The sequence below is a fragment of the Triturus cristatus genome, chromosome 3_1 (genome assembly GCF_964204655.1).
Source record: "Triturus cristatus chromosome 3_1, aTriCri1.1, whole genome shotgun sequence".
Lineage (NCBI taxonomy): Eukaryota > Metazoa > Chordata > Amphibia > Caudata > Salamandridae > Triturus > Triturus cristatus.
The window spans coordinates 10,767,994-10,786,819 of record NC_140583.1 but is presented as its reverse complement, the minus strand read 5'-3'; the positions used below and the strand labels follow the sequence as shown (position 1 = coordinate 10,786,819).

General features: G+C 50.8%; 1 protein-coding gene across 1 annotated transcript in view; it reads right to left on the bottom strand.

Moving 5' to 3' along the window:
* Window positions 1-18,826, bottom strand: part of KBTBD4 (kelch repeat and BTB domain containing 4) — a 93,589-nt gene that overhangs the window by 60,985 nt on the left and 13,778 nt on the right. The window contains exon 2 of the mRNA XM_085646530.1: window positions 7,208-7,840. Coding sequence (XP_085502656.1) covers window positions 7,208-7,840 — 633 coding nt within the window. The remainder of the gene's footprint in view (window positions 1-7,207; window positions 7,841-18,826) is intronic.

Genomic DNA, 18,826 nt, shown 5'->3' with positions numbered 1-18,826 from the left:
ACAAGACAAAACTTACAGCCGTCTGGTGACCCACTTCTACTGGCCCCGGATGCGAAAAGACGTGGACAACCACTGCCGGTCCTGTCAGACCTGCCAAGCCAGCGGGAAGACCAGGGGTCGGGTCAAGGCCCCCCTCCAGCCCTTTCCAGCCGTCAGCACCCCGTTCGAACGAGTCGGGATCGACATTGTGGGGCCCCTGGACCCCCGGACCGCCCTGGGCCACCGCTTCATCCTGGTCCTCGTGGACCACGCCACCAGGTACCCGGAGGCTGTCCCGCTAAGAACTGTAACGGCCCCCGTGGTGGGCCGGGCCTTAATGGGAATCTCCTCCCGAGTGGGATTTCCCCGCGAAGTGGTGAGCGACCGGGGCACAAACTTCATTTCCAAATACATGCGATCCCTGTGGCAGCAGTGCGGGGTCACGTACAAATTCACAACCCCCTATCACCCCCAGGGGAACGGGCTGGTAGAGCGCTTTAACCGAACCCTAAAGGGGATGATCCAGGGCTTGGAAGAGCCCCTCCGGCGGAGATGGGATGTCCTATTGCCATGCCTCCTGTTCGCCTACCGGAAGTCCCGCAGAAGTCCCTGGGGTTCAGCCCGTTTGAACTCTTGTATGGACATCCGGTCCGCGGGCCCCTCAGCCTGGTCAAGGAGGGCTGGGAGACGAAGCTCCAGGGCGCCCCTCCTGACGTCTACCGATACCTCCTGACCCTACGTAACCAGACACGCAAGTTCCGAGCCCTGACCGAAGCCAACCTCGAAGCCAGCCAGGAGGACATGAAGCAGTGGTACGATCAGAACGCCTCGACAATCGAGTTCGAGCCAGGCCAGCGAGTCTGGGTCATGGCCCCTGTTGAGCCCTGCGCCCTCCAGGACAAGTGGACTGGGCCCTTTAAGGTGGTGGAAAAGAAGAGCCCCGTCACCTACCTAGTTGACCTAGAGTCCCCCCGGAACCCCCTCCGGGTTCTACATGCTAACAGGCTCAAACCCTACTTCGCCCGGACCGAACTGAGCCTGCTGCTGGCGACCGACGAGGGGGGCGAGGACGACTCCGAGCCCCTACCCGACCTCTTGCAGAACGACGTCCACGACGGATCCATCAAAGGTGTCCAGCTCGCCTCCTCCCTGACCCCGGAACAGCGCATCGACTGTCAACAACTGCTGCAGGACTACGCAACCCTCTTCTCCCTCACCCTGGGGGTGACCCACTGGTGCGTCCACGACGTCGACACCGGGGACAGCCCCCCCCGTGCGACACCGAGCCTACAGGGTACCCGACCGAGTACGGGCATGCATCCAGGCCGAAGTAGCGAAGATGTTGGCCCTCGGGGTCATCGAGCCCTCTGACAGCCCGTGGGCCAGCCCTGTCGTCCTGGTACCAAAGGCCGCAGCCCCCGGCCATCCCCCGGAGCTGCGATTGTGTAGACTACCGGGCCCTGAATGCTGTGACCAAGACGGACGCCCATCCTATACCCCGGGCCGACGAACTCATCGATCGCTTGGGGTCCGCCCGCTACCTGAGCACGCTGGACCTCACCGCCGGGTACTGGCAGATTCAGCTTACCCCCGGCGCCCGAGAAAGATCCGCCTTTTCTACTCCTGATGGGCATTACCACTTTCGGGTGATGCCCTTCGGCATGAAGAATGCCCCGGCCACTTTTCAGAGACTCGTAAACAAGGTCCTGGCCGGGCTCGAGGCCTTCAGCGCGGCCTATTTGGATGACATTGCCGTGTACAGCAACCACTGGGCTGAGCACCTAGTTCACCTCAAAGCCGTCCTGGCCGCCCTCCAAAAGGGCTGGGCTCACGATTAAGGCCAGCAAATGCCAGGTCGGCCAAGGATCGGTGACCTACCTGGGCCATCAGGTGGGAAGCGGTCAGGTGGCCCCCCTCCAACCAAAAGTCGATGCCATCCAGGCATGGGAACCTCCCACTACCCAGACCGCTGTGCGGGCCTTCCTTGGCCTCACCGGATACTACCGGCGGTTCATCCGGGACTATGGGAGCATTGTGGGGCCTCTCACGGAGCTCACCTCGAAGAAACAGCCCAAGAAGGTGCACTGGACTCCCCGCTGCCAATCAGCTTTCGAGACTCTCAAGGCCGCGATGTGCACTGCCCCTGTACTCCAGGCCCCTGACTACAGTAAAGAGTTTATCGTACAGACAGACGCCTCCGAATATGGGATCGGGCCGTCCTGTCTCAGGTTGATGAGAAGGGACTCGACCGCCCGGTGGCCTTCATCAGCCGACGGCTGCTGCCCCGGGAGCAACGATGGGGCACCATCGAGCGCGAGGCCTTCGCTGTAGTGTGGGCCCTTAAGAAGCTCCGGCCCTATCTCTTCGGTACCCACTTTTGGGTCCGGACCGACCACCGGCCTTTGCGGTGGTTAATGCAAATGAGAGGCGAGAATCCCAAGCTGCTGCGATGGTCCATTGCCCTGAAAGGGATGGACTTTTCGGTTGAGCACCGACCCGGCAATGACCACGCCAACGCTGACGGCCTGTCCCGCTTCTTCCGCCTCGACGAGGAGAATCCCCAAGAAGATGGGTGACTCTCCCTGCCTTCGGCTGGGGGGGGGGGGGGACGCCTGTTGGACCCGGCCTCGTGGCGTGGTCCTGACTTCCCTGGGGTTGGGCCCGTTCCCCGCCCTGGCCTCCACGGGCCACCCGTTCGAGCCGCACGAGGTCGCATACACCTCGGGGCTCCACCATTTTGTTGCCTGCCACGTGACCCTGCACACCAGTCCACCTGACTCCACTCAACCCGGCCTCGGCCCCAGCGAGGCCCAGACATTGAGGCACCAAGAACTGGCCAGGGGGTATCACGTGAACACCTCATCGCCTGACAGAGGGCGGTATCGATGGGACCCCCAACCGTCCCCACACACCGAGGTGCGATCGGCCTCCATCTCTCCTGGGCCCGGCGCCTCTCCTGCTGGGCGTCTGGCCGCTCCCAACCCGGCCTCTCCGCCCCTCCGGGCGCAAGGGTCCGGACTTCAAAGGGCTCCAGGCCTATATCTGGGGCGACCCCGCAACAGACCGGCAGTTGTATCCCGGAGTCGAGAGCCCTGCTGATTGAATCGCGGCCGACCCTACGGAGAAGAACTCTTGCTTGAAACCACCACGAGCCCTGCAGACTGCGTCGCGGCTCCTTCTAACTGAAACCTTGAAGTCCCCCGGAACATCGGGGCCCTGCTGACGCTGTCGCGGCCCAACCTCGCTGAAACCTCCCTCGGAGCCCTGCTGACGACGTCGCGGCTCGAGCTGAGCAAAAACCACCTTGTGAGCCCAGCTGACCTGGTCGCGGCTCACCACGAACTGAACACCAGAGCCCTGCTGACGCCGTCGCGGCTCGCTCCCTCCGAGGTCCGGAGGCTCTCCAGCTTGAGGATAAGAACTGGGCCCCAGGTACCCTCGTACCAAGCTCCTGCCAAAGACTGTCCCGCTACCCCTTCCCTTCTAAGGAGACACTGAGACTTTTGTGGATCCCTCGATCCATTTTCGTGTAAATATTGATCCCGTAACCTTTAAGTGCTGATAAAGATTTGCTCGTCTTGAGACAACCTCCTTGAGTCCTGTGTGGTGGTGTTACTGTGCTAGTACATGATAGGAGAAGGATCTCCCTCGGAGGCTTCTCAGCGGCGCTCGGCTACTTCGTACAGTGTGGGGGCCCCTCTGGGTGGTCTCTCCGACTCCCCGAGGTCCGCCTTCCAACACTCCTTCTTCTGCAGCAGCACTTTCCTGAAGTCCTCCATTGGAAACGATGGCGGTTTCTGACAACTTTGCACGTTTGCACACGGCTTCCCTGGTGTAGGTATCCTGGTTCTGAGGGAATCCACGGGTGGGGTGGCTCTCCAGCAGTCTGTCTTCCATGAGGTTTCTGCAGCGTCCGCTGGGAAGGATCCTTCTTTAAAACTGTAACTGCGACTTACCCACTGGCTTGAATTGAGCACGCGGTCGTGTTCCCACTCTGCACACGGCCTCCATGGGGTTCCTGCATACTTACCTTGGGTGGTTCTCTGGGTGCCCGACTCTTATGTCTTCTGGGTCCAGTCCCGACTTAGGTTGTGGTTTGCATTCCACTATTTTAGTATATGGTTTGGTCTCCCCCTGGAGACCACTGTGTATCAGTGCTACTTACGTGGTCTATTAGCAAAGTATTGTGTGCATTGTGGTTATATCCCCGGGTAGGAGTAACTGCAATGTGTTAGTGAGTGTTTATAATAAATATATATCTTTATAACTACACTGTGTGGTTCTTTTTCACTGAATTTACATCATAAGTTTAAGTACTGGTAAAACAAGATGCTTTACACTTCTTCTGGACTAAGCCTGAAGGCAGCTACCACTTAGAGAGCTTTTGAAGGTTGTCTACGACCACTAAAATCTCCATAAGGGCTGTCTGGATTAGTGCAGGGTGCTTCACTTACATAAGTGTGCACCATATACTATGCCAGACTCCTACAGACAGGGTGGTACTGCTCCAAAAAGTGTACAGATTTGAGGCAACCAAAATGCAGAACATTTGATACTCCTGCATATGTAATAATTGTCAGAAAGAACCAAAGACAACGATCAATTTATCAAACCTACAAAAAGGTTAACATTTATTACGTTTTTGACCCATGAAAGAACACATATTGAATCATTAATTCACTTTCATATCCATCATACAAACTCTCAGCCATACTGAAAACAGATTAAAACCATTGTTATAATGCTGGTGTGTTATCATTAATTAATTCATCAATCAGCACAAAATTTGCAAAACACTATCAGAAGAGTGGCACAAATTCAATTGACTGGTGGAATTCTACGCGCGTTTCGGCACTGCCAAAGTGCCTTCGTCAGGAAGACGGCCAGAGTGAAAGCAGTTGATCAATTCGTAATTTAGATAGTAGACATATGATGATGCACAGTCGAATAAGGACACTACGATATTTTGAAGATAATCTCAAAAACAAATGACGATGGGACATCAGTTTATGCCGCAAAATACTGAAAGATATCCTGATGTGATTTCAATAAGGGTATATTAATTACGTTATGATGCAGATGAAGGGACTAAAGAGAATTCTAATTGCTGGTTTCACAGATAATGGTGAATGAAATCAGAGCCTCCAGATATGGCGTTCCTTCTGTTTGCAGGCGTTGTAGGGTGGTACTGCTCCACCGGACCACGACTAGCCCCGATTACCAGCCCGGCAGGGTGGTGGTACTGCTCCATCTGACCATGACTGGCCCCAATGTCCAATCAGGCAGGGAGTGGTAGTGCTCCACTTGACCACGACTAGCCTGGTGTCACAAAGACTTTCCAGCTGCAGGAACATTGGGGCCTATATTAGCCGCCGGAAAATCTAGGTGGTAAAACTGAACATGGCTAGGCTGCAAGTACAGCCCTATCCCAACCATAGAATGATCCCCTCAGAGAACCCGACTCCTTCCCCCAACCCAACAGCCACCCACCACCACCATCCACCTCCCCCACGGCCCACTCCTGTTTACTATCAGCAGGTGTTAAATGGGAGCATTGAGCTCCCCAAAGCTTGGAATTCCATACGAAATTTCATCTAAAAAACAATAGGTCTGCGTGATACGTCATTATTCTGTTGGAACGGACTTGTAAAAGAGCCAGATTTAGACATGGGATGCTCATCAGCAGTATTGTTTCTGGACACCCTGTATCCTAGCACCTAAATTTGCCTTACGCTTAATCAGAGGCTTAGTGGCCACTGTGAGGAGCTGGAGTCTCGGATACCTGACCACATGCTGCATTACAGTGATGGGAGGGGGGGGGGGTGGTGATTTACTTCCATTCCTTCACGCTGAAAGACACTGTTCCGCGAGGAGGCTTTCACCTATCCCGGCTAACAAATTGCAACACTAGTCTGTAAGATTAGGCCGTTAACACCTGGCTTTATCCATAATGACGAGGACATTACAATGAGCTATTCTGGGACAGAAAGAAGACTCCCATGTCACACCACATACAGATAGTCAAGAATACTAGCAAATACAAAGTACATTCATTCCACGCAGGAACAAGTCTATTGTCAGCACGCCTGCCAACCCCCACTGATGGTCACAGAGCAAAGATCAAACAAAAAAATAGCATTTGAGGATCGAAATATGAGGAAAACGCTACATAAGCACATAGTTCACCTTTGTTCTGTTCATGCTTGTACACATGGCTCACACTCTTCTTCACACACACATGCTCAAGCAGGCACACTCCTTTTACTCCAAAAATACATGCACACACACCCTTTACTTCACACACATGCATTCAGACACACACTGCTTTACTCTACACACACACACACACACACCCTTTACTCTATATATACACACACACACACACACACACACACACACTCCCTTTACTCTATACACACACACACACTCCCTTTACTCTATACACACACACACTCCCTTTACTCTATACACACACACCCTCCCTTTACTCTATACACACACACCCTCCCTTTACTCTATACACACACACACACCCTCCCTTTACTCTATACACACACACACACACACACACTCCCTTTACTCTATACACACACACACTCCCTTTACTCTATACACACACACACACACACTCCCTTTACTCTATACACACACACACACACACTCCCTTTACTCTATACACACACACACACACTCCCTTTACTCTATACACACACACACACTCCCTTTACTCTATACACACACACTCCCTTTACTCTATACACACACACTCCCTTTACTCTACACACACACACTCCCTTTACTCTATACACACACACACCCTTTACTCTATACACACACACACCCTTTACTCTATACACACACACACCCTTTACTCTATACACACACACACACCCTTTACTCTATACACACACACACTCCCTTTACTCTATACACACACACACTCCCTTTACTCTATACACACACACACTCCCTTTACTCTATACACACACACACTCCCTTTACTCTATACACACACACACACCCTTTACTCTATACACACACACACACCCTTTACTCTATACACACACACACACCCTTTACTCTATACACACACACACTCCCTTTACTCTATACACACACACACACACACACACACTCGCTCCCTTTACTCTATACACACACACACACACACACACTTCCTTTACTCCACACACATGCGTACACAGACACACTCCTTCACACTTCTCACCTGTGATAATGTCAGTGAGCAGTCGCAGAGGCAGGTTCAGGAACTCGTCTGTATCCCGCAGCTGGGCCAGGTGCCTCTTAGCGCAGTGTTTTGCGGCGGTGTACAGCTCCAGATCACTGTGCTGATCAGCTAGAAACATTACCTGAAGGCAGTTCTTCACCTGCACTGTGCGCACAAGGAAACGGGAGCACTCCTTGAAGAGGGAAGTAAGCTGGTACATGTCAGCCACCTCGTAGGTCTCTGGCAGCTCGTCCACGCACAGCTTCACTGTCCCATGATAGATGTAGTCCACTAAGAGCTGGAAGACAGCTGCACTGACATCCTGCAGCTCAATCACCCTGTTGTGGGCTTCTTTCAGGTTGGATGTGAACATGGAGCGAAAGAAGCAGCTCTGGGCCGACAGCACCAGCCGGTGTAGCTGGAACTCTTTGCCTTCCACAGAGATTGTGACATCGGCGAAGAGCTCATCCTCCAGGCACAACTTCATAATGCTCTGTGCCACACGGCTACTGTGCGAGCGGTCCGTGAAGGTGTACTTCACAAAGTAGTTCTCTTCTGCGGTGCTGCTGGGGTTGGGACCACTGGCATCCTCTGCCGAAGCCATGCTGGGGTGCAGTCTCTGCTCCCAGGGGTCTGTAAGGAATAAAAAGACAAGAAGACCTCAGTGAGATGTTTGCTCCTTGTTGGATCACATGCATCTTCGCTGCGTCCACTGGACCGCTCTCTACCCCACTCTAACCATGGCCCTCTGGCCCTCACAGCAGTCTGTCCTTCTTCCCTGTTGGCCTCTGTTCTTCCACCTACCTGCTCTCCATTCTTCCTCAAGGTTGTTCATCTTTCCCTCCTACCGTCCCCACTTCATCCAGACCACCACACTTGCCTGCGGTCTTCCACACACCCCTCCTACATCTCTCCTTCACGTCGTCCACTCTGTTCCCACTCATCACCTTTCTCCGATTCCCTACACCTATTGCTGCGAACGTACGGAGGAAAATGACTAACAATTATTAGTTCTCACTACAAATTACATCAGCGAAGACTAATACCACAGGTAACAGACATTATCACCACAGACTTTAGAAAACACAGTCACATTATCTGGAACAGCTTATCATTTCCATTCAGTGACATCAGACACTTTTTTAATTGTGCCTCATTCATTCTAAAGACAGACCTCATGCTCCAATAGACCCACCGATCCCTCATCACAGAAACCTCACCTTTCAGTGCAGTCTCATGAACTACATTTTACGGCCTAACAACCTCACTCAAGTAATACTGAGGATATGCCGCATTCCCTGGACTCTCGTATGATCAGAGTCCTAGCTAAAGCCTCAGAGATACGGAGCCAGAAGGGCTGGAGACAGACTAGGCTCCCATCCTGCACACCGCTCCGAAGCAGCTGCTTAAGAGTACGTTTGTCAAGTCGTCCAGGCAACCCACTTCCTTTGCCATTACCTCAGCCCGCACTGCTGGGGTGAGAACCAGTGATTTCACCGCCTGCCAGAGTCAGCAGTGAATCCTGGCAGGATTCAAGGATCCATCTCTGAGCATCAATCTGGCCCACTGGGCTCTTCCCGCTCATCCAGCCCTCCTGGGCCAGAACCTTGTCTGCTCTCCATTCATTTCTGGGCAGACAGCCTGAATCTACGCTTTCAGCCCTACTAAGACCTCGACACTGGCGGGATTCAGGGTCAATGGTTGGGTAACAGGCCCTCCAGCCAGTGTCACACACACACACACCTGTAGGTGTGTTCTTTTCCTCTCCCCTTCCATCAGTAAAATAAGTGGTCTAAGCAGTACTGAATACTTCACTGTCACACCACGTTCGGAGGGCAAAAGAGCAGACAGGGGCTACTGGGGTTACTCATGTGTTCCATGGTACTAAACCATGGGTCCATTCTGCTATGGCTCTGAAAAGTACAACCCCTTCTGCACTTGTGCCTCAAGGTAGCAAGGGTGAACAGTCACAGACGTCTCATGGAGGTAGTGAGGGTGAACAGTCACAGGCTTCTCAGGGAGGTAGAGAGGAAGAACACTCATAGGCTTCTCAGGGAGGTAAAGAGGAAGAACCGTCACAGGCTTCTCAGGGAGGTAGAGAGGGTGAACAGTCATAGGCTTCTCAGGGAGGTAGAGAGGGTGAACAGTAACAGGCTTCTCAGGGAGGTAGAGAGGAAGAACAGTCACAGGCTTCTGAGGGAGGTAGAGAGGGTGAACAGTCACAGGCTTCTCAGGGAGGTAGAGAGGGTGAACAGTCATAGGCTTCTCAGGGAGGTAGAGAGGGTGAACAGTCACAGGCTTCTCAGGAAGGTAGAGAGGAAGAACAGTCACAGGCTTCTGGGGGAGGTAGAGAGGGTGAACAGTCACAGGCTTCTGGGGGAGGTAGAGAGGGTGAACAGTCACAGGCTTCTGGGGGAGGTAGAGAGGGTGAACAGTCACAGGCTTCTCAGGGAGGTAGAGAGGGTGAACAGTCACAGGCTTCTCAGGGAGGTAGAGAGGGTGAACAGTCACAGGCTTCTCAGGGAGGTAGAGAGGGTGAACAGTCACAGGCTTCTCAGGGAGGTAGAGAGGGTGAACAGTCACAGGCTTCTCAGGGAGGTAGAGAGGAAGAACAGTCACAGGCTTCTGAGGGAGGTAGAGAGGGTGAACAGTCACAGGCTTCTCAGGGAGGTAGAGAGGGTGAACAGTCATAGGCTTCTCAGGGAGGTAGAGAGGAAGAACAGTCACAGACGTCTCATGGAGGTAGAGAGGAAGAACAGTCAAAGGCTTCTCAGGGAGGTAGTGAGGGTGAACAATCATAGGCTTCTCAGGGAGGTAGAGAGGGTGAACAGTCATAGGCTTCTCAGGGAGGTAGTGAGGGTGAACAATCACAGGCTTCTCAGGGAGGTAGAGAGGAAGAACACTCAAAGGCTTCTCAGGGAGGTAGAGAGGAAGAACAGTCAAAGGCTTCTCAGGGAGGTAGAGAGGGTGAACAGTCAAAGGCTTCTCAGGGAGGTAGAGAGGGTGAACAGTCATAGGCTTCTCAGGGAGGTAGTGAGGGTGAACAGTCACAGGCTTCTGAGGGAGGTAGAGAGGGTGAACAGTCACAGGCTTCTGAGGGAGGTAGAGAGGGTGAACAGTCAGGCTTCTCAGGGAGGTAGAGAGGAAGAACAGTCATAGGCTTCTCAGGGAGGTAGAGAGGAAGAACAGTCATAGGCTTCTCAGGGAGGTAGAGAGGAAGAACAGTCAAAGGCTTCTCAGGGAGGTAGAGAGAAAGAACAGTCATAGGCTTCTCAGGGAGGTAGAGAGGAAGAACAGTCATAGGCTTTTCATGGAGGTAGAGAGGAAGAACAGTCACAGGCTTCTCAGGGAGGTAGAGAGGAAGAACAGTCACAGGCTTCTGAGGGAGGTAGAGAGGGTGAACAGTCACAGGCTTCTGAGGGAGGTAGAGAGGGTGAACAGTCATAGGCTTCTCAGGGAGGTAGAGAGGAAGAACAGTCACAGGCTTCTCAGGGAGGTAGAGAGGGTGAACAGTCAAAGGCTTCTCAGGGAGGTAGAGAGGGTGAACAGTCAAAGGCTTCTGAGGGAGGTAGAGGGTGAACAGTCACAGGCTTCTCAGGGAGGTAGAGAGGGTGAACAGTCATAGGCTTCTCAGGGAGGTAGAGAGGAAGAACAGTCATAGGCTTCTCAGGGAGGTAGAGAGGAAGAACAGTCATAGGCTTCTCAGGGAGGTAGAGAGGAATAACAGTCACAGGCTTCTCAGGGAGGTAGAGAGGAAGAACAGTCACAGGCTTCTCAGGGAGGTAGAGAGGAAGAACAGTCACAGGCTTCTCAGGGAGGTAGAGAGGAAGAACAGTCACAGGCTTCTGAGGGAGGTAGAGAGGGTGAACAGTCATAGGCTTCTGAGGGAGGTAGAGAGGGTGAACAGTCATAGGCTTCTCGGGGAGGTAGAGAGGGTGAACAGTCACAGGCTTCTGAGGGAGGTAGAGAGGGTGAACAGTCACAGGCTTCTGAGGGAGGTAGAGAGGGTGAACAGTCACAGGCTTCTGAGGGAGGTAGAGAGGGTGAACAGTCACAGGCTTCTCAGGGAGGTAAAGAGGAAGAACAGTCATAGGCTTCTCAGGGAGGTAGAGAGGGTGAACAGTCATAGGCTTCTCAGGGAGGTAGAGAGGAAGAACAGTCATAGGCTTCTCAGGGAGGTAGAGAGGGTGAACAGTCATAGGCTTCTCAGGGAGGTAGAGAGGAAGAACAGTCACAGACGTCTCAGGGAGGTAGAGAGGGTGAACAGTCATAGGCTTCTCAGGGAGGTAGTGAGGGTGAACAGTCACAGGCTTCTCAGGGAGGTAGAGAGGGTGAACAGTCACAGGCTTCTCAGGGAGGTAGAGAGGGTGAACAGTCACAGGCTTCTGAGGGAGGTAGAGAGGGTGCACAGTCACAGGCTTCTCAGGGAGGTAGAGAGGGTGAACAGTCATAGGCTTCTCAGGGAGGTAGAGAGGGTGAACAGTCACAGGCTTCTCAGGGAGGTAGAGAGGAAGAACAGTCACAGGCTTCTCAGGGAGGTAGAGAGGAAGAACAGTCAAAGGCTTCTCAGGGAGGTAGAGAGGAAGAACAGTCATAGGCTTCTCAGGGAGGTAGAGAGGAAGAACAGTCACAGGCTCCTCAGGGAGGTAGAGAGGAAGAACAGTCACAGGCTCCTCAGGGAGGTAGAGAGGAAGAACAGTCACAGGCTTCTGAGGGAGGTAGAGAGGGTGAACAGTCAAAGGCTTCTGAGGGAGGTAGAGAGGGTGAACAGTCACAGGCTTCTCAGGGAGGTAGAGAGGGTGAACAGTCACAGGCTTCTCAGGGAGGTAGAGGGGGTGAACAGTCCGGCTTCTGAGGGAGGTAGAGAGGGTGAACAGTCACAGGCTTCTCAGGGAGGTAGAGAGGGTGAACAGTCATAGGCTTCTCAGGGAGGTAGAGAGGAAGAACAGTCACAGGCTTCTGGGGGAGGTAGAGAGGGTGAACAGTCACAGGCTTCTCAGGGAGGTAGAGAGGGTGAACAGTCATAGGCTTCTCAGGGAGGTAGAGAGGGTGAACAGTCACAGGCTTCTCAGGAAGGTAGAGAGGAAGAACAGTCACAGGCTTCTCAGGGAGGTAGAGAGGAAGAACAGTCACAGGCTTCTCAGGGAGGTAGAGAGGAAGAACAGTCACAGGCTTCTCAGGGAGGTAGAGAGGGTGAACAGTCATAGGCTTCTCAGGGAGGTAGTGTGAGGTGCTGAAGATGAGCGCTCAACAATCAACCAACAAACACAATGCCAATATCCATCCCACTGCTTATCTTTACAAAGAAAGAAAGAAGGTTTAGTCACATAACTGTACTAAATATTACTGCATTGAACACATTAGTGTCCGGTAGTGGGATTCCTCTTTGTTGCGCCTCACTCTCCCCCATCCATCTTTACTAATTCTCTACAGAGGGGCTCCGCCAGCCAGCCCACCCCATGGGAAATCAGTAGATGGCATGAAGCAGGTGCAGGGGCAGCCTTTTCTAGCTCACAGTCAAATGCGCACTCACTGTTCTCTCTTTTCCCCTGTAGTACTAAGACTGGGTGTCTCTTCTGCAAGTCTACTGCAGGGGCTGCATGTCACAGCAGTTGCAGTTCTGACTGGGCCAGAGTAGGGGAGGTCCTAACTGGACCTACGATGATCACGGTCTTTGCTGCCCTATCTGATCTTATTTTGGGCCTGGAGTTCCAAATCCCACGCTGATGAAATAGAATATTTGCAGTTTAAACTGCCGCTCTTTGGTCAAACACTACGCAGAGGTATCAGACCTCCTACAAGAGTGCTCCTCTGATGTGTTATTCCTTACGGAGATGTGGCTCTCCGAGGGCTCCGTAGCTATACCGGCTCTGACCCTTCCCGCAGGCTACGCTATGAACAATGTGAACAGAGCGGTTGGGAGATGGGGGCATACCAATTATATATAAAACTGCCTACACCTGCAGTCTCATCCCGAAGGATATTTCCGCCTATGAAAGTGCACTTTTAAAAATTGCACTGACAGACAATTTTATATTCTCTGGGCTACTCATCTACAACCCACCAGGCCCATCGAAAGTTTTCAGAGAAGCCGTAGCTAACGCAGCCTCTACATTGGTTCTACAGACAGCCAATTTTAACATAATAGGCAACCTTAACCTACACAAGGAGCTACAAGATGCCCCAGACATTCCTAACTTCCTTGAGGATATGGCAGCCTGCCAACTGTTGCAACTAGTCCCGGGCCGACACATTTAGCTGGCCATCTCCTCGATCCAGTTTTTTCGAATCTCCAGTCTTTGGAAGCACAGGTCCCCCTTCCTATGCCTTGGACTGATCATTCCCTCATCTCTCTGCGGTTACCTTTGGCTGGCCCCAAGCCGCAACCCCATCACAATCCTTTGATGAAGCATACGTGGCACAAACTGGACCAGGTCGCCTTTAAACCGGTCTGAAGCACCCAGAATGGCCCCCAAACATTGAGGCAGCTAATAAAGGCTTCTTGAAGTGGGTCGATAAAGCACTAGATATCTGCATTCCGGCTAAACTAACTCATTCTAAACACACACAGACCAATGCCTGGTTTGAGGAGTCACTAATCTTGGCAAAGAAGAAATGTAAGACCCTAGAACGAGCCTGGAGACGGTCTTACGACCTCATAGCTAAAGCACGCTATATGAACATAATTAAAGCATACCATAAACTAGTCCGTAAGAGTAAGGCTGCACACTACGCCCAAAATGATTAACACAAATAGCAACCCTACTAAAACCATCGTCACACTCCTGAAAGATATGGTAAAATCCCCATCTGCCTCTGACAGCACCACATCTTCCAATTTGCAGTGTGAGGTACTGGCTAAATTTTTCATTAATAAGGTGGAGCGTATCTATAGTAGTTTCAGCCCTGGGAAAGCCGCTCCCTGCTCCTGAAAGAGTTCAGTCTCTGGCCTTGAGACTCACTCTCTTTCGGTCTTTTCGCCTATGTCTCCCAAAGACATGGAGGCTCCGTTTGTCAAGGTAAAATGTCTACACTGCCTCTTATCGGAGTGCCTGGAGTAGATTCACATTTCTCTCTCTACGGCCTCCATTCCCAAATCGGGGAAGCACGCTAAAGTTGTTCCTTTGTTAAAAAAAACGGCGCTGGAGGCATCCAAGCCTGAAAACTTCCAACCTATCTCCCTGCACCCATTCATCTCCAAAATCATCAAATCCCATGCCAACACCATTTTAACTCAATACCTGGAAGCTGATTCGATATTGGATCCTTCCCAAACGGTTTTTGGCCTTGGCACAGTACCGAATCCGCACTGATTGAGGTCACGGTGCAGCTACGGTCCTCCCTGGTTGAGGGCAGAACCTCAGCACTAATTCGGTTTGACCTGAGTGCAGCCTTTGACACGGTCTCCCATAAGATCTGCTATACCGGCTAAGGGAGCTCGGCGTCAATGGTAAGGCCCTCTCTTGGCTCTGGACTTTTGTGGCAGACCGGACCTTCCAAGTCTTCACCCCCCCTTCTCCTCCCTCATTCACCCTCTACACTGTGGTGTTCCCCAAGGTTCAGCACTGAGCCCGACTTTATTCAATATCTATATTCGACCTCTGGCTCTAATAACTAACGCCCGGAACATCTCTCTGGTGTCATATGCTGACGACACTCAGCTGGTGCTTACCTGCTCTACTAATCCCAACCAGAATTCTGTGAAATTTCGGGAAGATCTAACTGCCATCTCTGAATGGATGGCTGATAGCTATCGCCAATTGAACTCCACCAAATCAGAAGTCCCCCTGGTAGGCAGGGACTACCATCTCTGGGGCAGCCAGTGGTGGCCCTCTGCTCTTGGAGCACCCACTCTACCTAAACCCGTGGTTAAGAACCTGGGAGTTTGGGTAGATGACACCCTTTCGTTTGACGTTACAACAAACAAATGATGGACGGAATGCTGACAATGCAGACATTCTCCCCCAGTCAAGAGATCTGGGTTAAATCCATCGTTCTTTTGCCAACTACGCCACCCCAGTTCAGACATGGCCATATGCAAATCAGTCTTGACCCTGTGCCTCATGGGAACAGTCCAGCCCACCCAGATTAAACCCAGATCAGTTGACTGGGGGTGAGTGCTTGCAATGTTCAACACTCCGTCCATCATTTCCTTTGGTTTCTGCTTTGTTCGCCATAAGTTGGCAGGGTATGCTTTGACGTGAGTCCCTTGCTCACTTTGCCACTGGATTCAAGCAAAAGCCTGGCTGAAGACGGCTGAAATGCCAGAAACCGGTCCTAGGCAGCTTGTTTCCGGTCCAGGGAAGACATGGCTTGGCAGTTCGGGCTGGACTGTTACCATGAGGTACAACAACGAAAACAAAGCTGTTCCTAAAAGTGAAATAAGAAAAAGGGGAGGGAAAACTGTGTTCACGGACACTTAAAATATTGGATATTGAGGCCCTCACACAAACTCAGGGCTATCGTAATTTACGTTACCCCTTCGAATGTATTGCATCATCATCGGGCTGCTCCTGCGTCGGGTCGGCTGGTGCAATACCCGACGGGCTCTTGTTTAAGGAGCACTTTTATGGAGATCTTTTAAATCCAATGAAGCCGGTGGATGCGTGCGTGTGTGGGGCTCTAAAGTGATGTAGATGAAAAAATGCGTTGGTATTTAAAAATAGGGGTCGAAGTACTTACTCAACTAATTTATTAGGAAGTCTTCTCCCCTAGTTAAAAAGATTCTGAGGTTAAGTGTTATTAACTTAGAGTTATTAACTAAGTTATATACACTGCCTCAGTTAGGTCGACATGTTTCTCGCTCCATTTAGAGAAGTACTCTGGCGATTCTTCAGGACCAAAAAGATGTTTGTCTATCTACATCTAAAATAATGTCAAAAACAACATAAACAGTATGCAATCTCTGTCACAAATTTAGTGTTACCTGCAGCTCGGTCTACCCTAACAATTCATAAGGATATTCCACTGCAGTTCCTGGTAGATGAACGCAAGGAGTTCCTCGCGTTTGACACGCCGAGTCCGTGTCTCGTACACACCTACCCCGTTCTACCAGGACTGGGCGCCCTGTCTAAGTTAATAACACTTAACCTCAGAATATTTTTAACTAGGGGAGAAGACTTCCTAATAAATTAGTTGAGTAAGTACTTCGACCCCTATTTTTAAATACCAACGCATTTTTTCATCTACATCACTTTAGAGCCCCACACACGCACGCATCCACCGGCTTCATTGGATTTAAAAGATCTCCATAAAAGTGCTCCTTAAACAAGAGCCCGTCGGGTATTGCACCAGCCGACCCGACGCAGGAGCAGCCCGATGATGATGCAATACATTCGAAGGGGTAACGTAAATTACGATAGCCCTGAGTTTGTGTGAGGGCCTCAATATCCAATATTTTAAGTGTCCGTGAACACAGTTTTCCCTCCCCTTTTTCTTATTTCACTTTTAGGAACAGCTTTGTTTTCGTTGTTGTATCTTCTGAGGGCACACATAGCTGGACCTCCTTCAAAAAGCGCCCTTACGCCCCCCCCCCTGTTCATTTTGTGGATATAACTGTTACCATGAGGCACAGGGTCAGACTGATGTGCATATGGCCATGACTGAACTGGGGTGGCAGAGTGGGCTAAAGAAAGGTGGTGGATTAAACCCAGATCAGTTGACTGGGGGTGAGTGCTTGCAATGTTCAACACTCCGTCCATCATTTCCTTTGGTTTTTGCACCCTTTCGTTTGAGGCGCACCCTAAATCTGTGGCAGGCACCTGCTTTGGACGGCTACGCGGTCTAAAGCCTATTCCGGGACTTTGACGCTCACACCCGACAGCGGATTGTCCAATCCACTCTCCTGTCAAGATTGGACTACAGTAACGTGCGGCTTCTTGGCTCTAATAAATCAGTGACCAAAAGGCTCCAACATGCCCAGAACTCTGCAGCACGTGCTCTGTTCGCACTCCACAAGTATTGTCACGTCTCTGACCTCCTTCACCAGCTTCATTGGCTGCCAACAGAACAGAGAATTTACTTTAAAACTCTCTATCATTCACAAGATCTTCTCTGGCCTCTGTCCTAGGATTTTGAGCGATATGTGCCTCTTACGCACCCACCCTGGCACTGTGCTCAGTGGATCTGCATGTGGCCCAAGTAACCCTGGTGTGCAGGGCTAGAGTGGGTGGCCGCTCGTTCAAGGCATTGGCTCCCGCCGATTGGAACTCCCTACCTCTCTCTACCCGTAGTATATCATACCACTGGATCTTTAGAAGAACTGTGAAGACTTGGATTTTTTTCAAATCTCTACGCTGCCTCCTCCTCCCACTCTGCTAGACAGTCCTCGCTGGGACGTCCCGTTGCTGGGGCAGTCATGCGCTCTGCAACTATTTTAACATAACATAACATGATCATGCAGTTGCATCCCTGACTGGGCTTGTGAGGATGTATCTCACAAACAGTGATGAAATGCTACTGTACTATAAGACAAAGTCAGTGTGTGTAGAAAAAGAGGGGAAGAAATCTTTTCTTTTAAAGACGAGAACCCTCACTCACCCGAGGGTGACATGCTTCATCATTGGGTCCCCTCTTGCACACTGCAACCGCAAGGTATACAGTGTGGGCTACAACTCTCAGAAGAAAATAAGAGAGGAGCGTGAGGTGTTTTATGAGGATGCCAACTTAGGCAGGGGGAGTAAGGGGCAGAGTGTAAGTCAAACAAAAATTTAAGTAAATAAAACTAGCTACAGGGTAACAAAATTCAATTTAATAATAGTTCCCATCAGCTAGGATTAAAATGAGGTGATATAGGATTGAAATAATATCCTAATTATTAGTGGTCGACATGTTTCTGCCAGGTGACTACTCGTTCGTGGCATTCATCAGGACCTTAATATATTATCACTCTGCTTCAAAAACAAAAATAAAATTTAAAACCCATACTCAATGATAGGGTGTTTATGACAACAGAACCAGCTGCAGTCCGGTCCAGTGTCTCTGAAAAAAAAGATTAATAAATTCAATATTATTTCCACAATGTCAAAATCACCCTCCACACACCAAAACACCACACACGTGATATGTGTCACACACGTGGTTCAAAAAGTGGGGAACAAACACCATTCAGGTAAGTATATATAATGAACTCACCTAGGGGTAATGTTAATTTACCTCTACCTTTCGAGGAATGATGCTTCAAATCACAAATTACTAGAGAGAGATAGAAGAACGGCTCAGACTGGTTCTCCCATGTTGCACATAGCTGGACATATATACTGACAGTCTAGTACTACTGTCATTAGGTTTTGTTTAAACAAGCAAAGTCTATAAGATTACTCAATACACAGTGTTCAGGGCAATAATTAGGGGTGATAACATTATAACCCACATGTCCCAGAAACGAGTACCTCACAGTCGCTAGATGTGAACAAACAGCTCCAGAGATGTACAGCGTGTGTTCAATAGTATCAACATACCAATATATAGACCTTTAATGTATGTTGCACGTAGCTGGACAAATGTAGTGATGGTCTAATGCTTATGTAGTTGAATTATACTACACCAAGCAAAGTCTGTTAAATTCCTCCATACGCAATATTCAGGGCAATAATTGGGAGTAATAACCTTATAACCCAC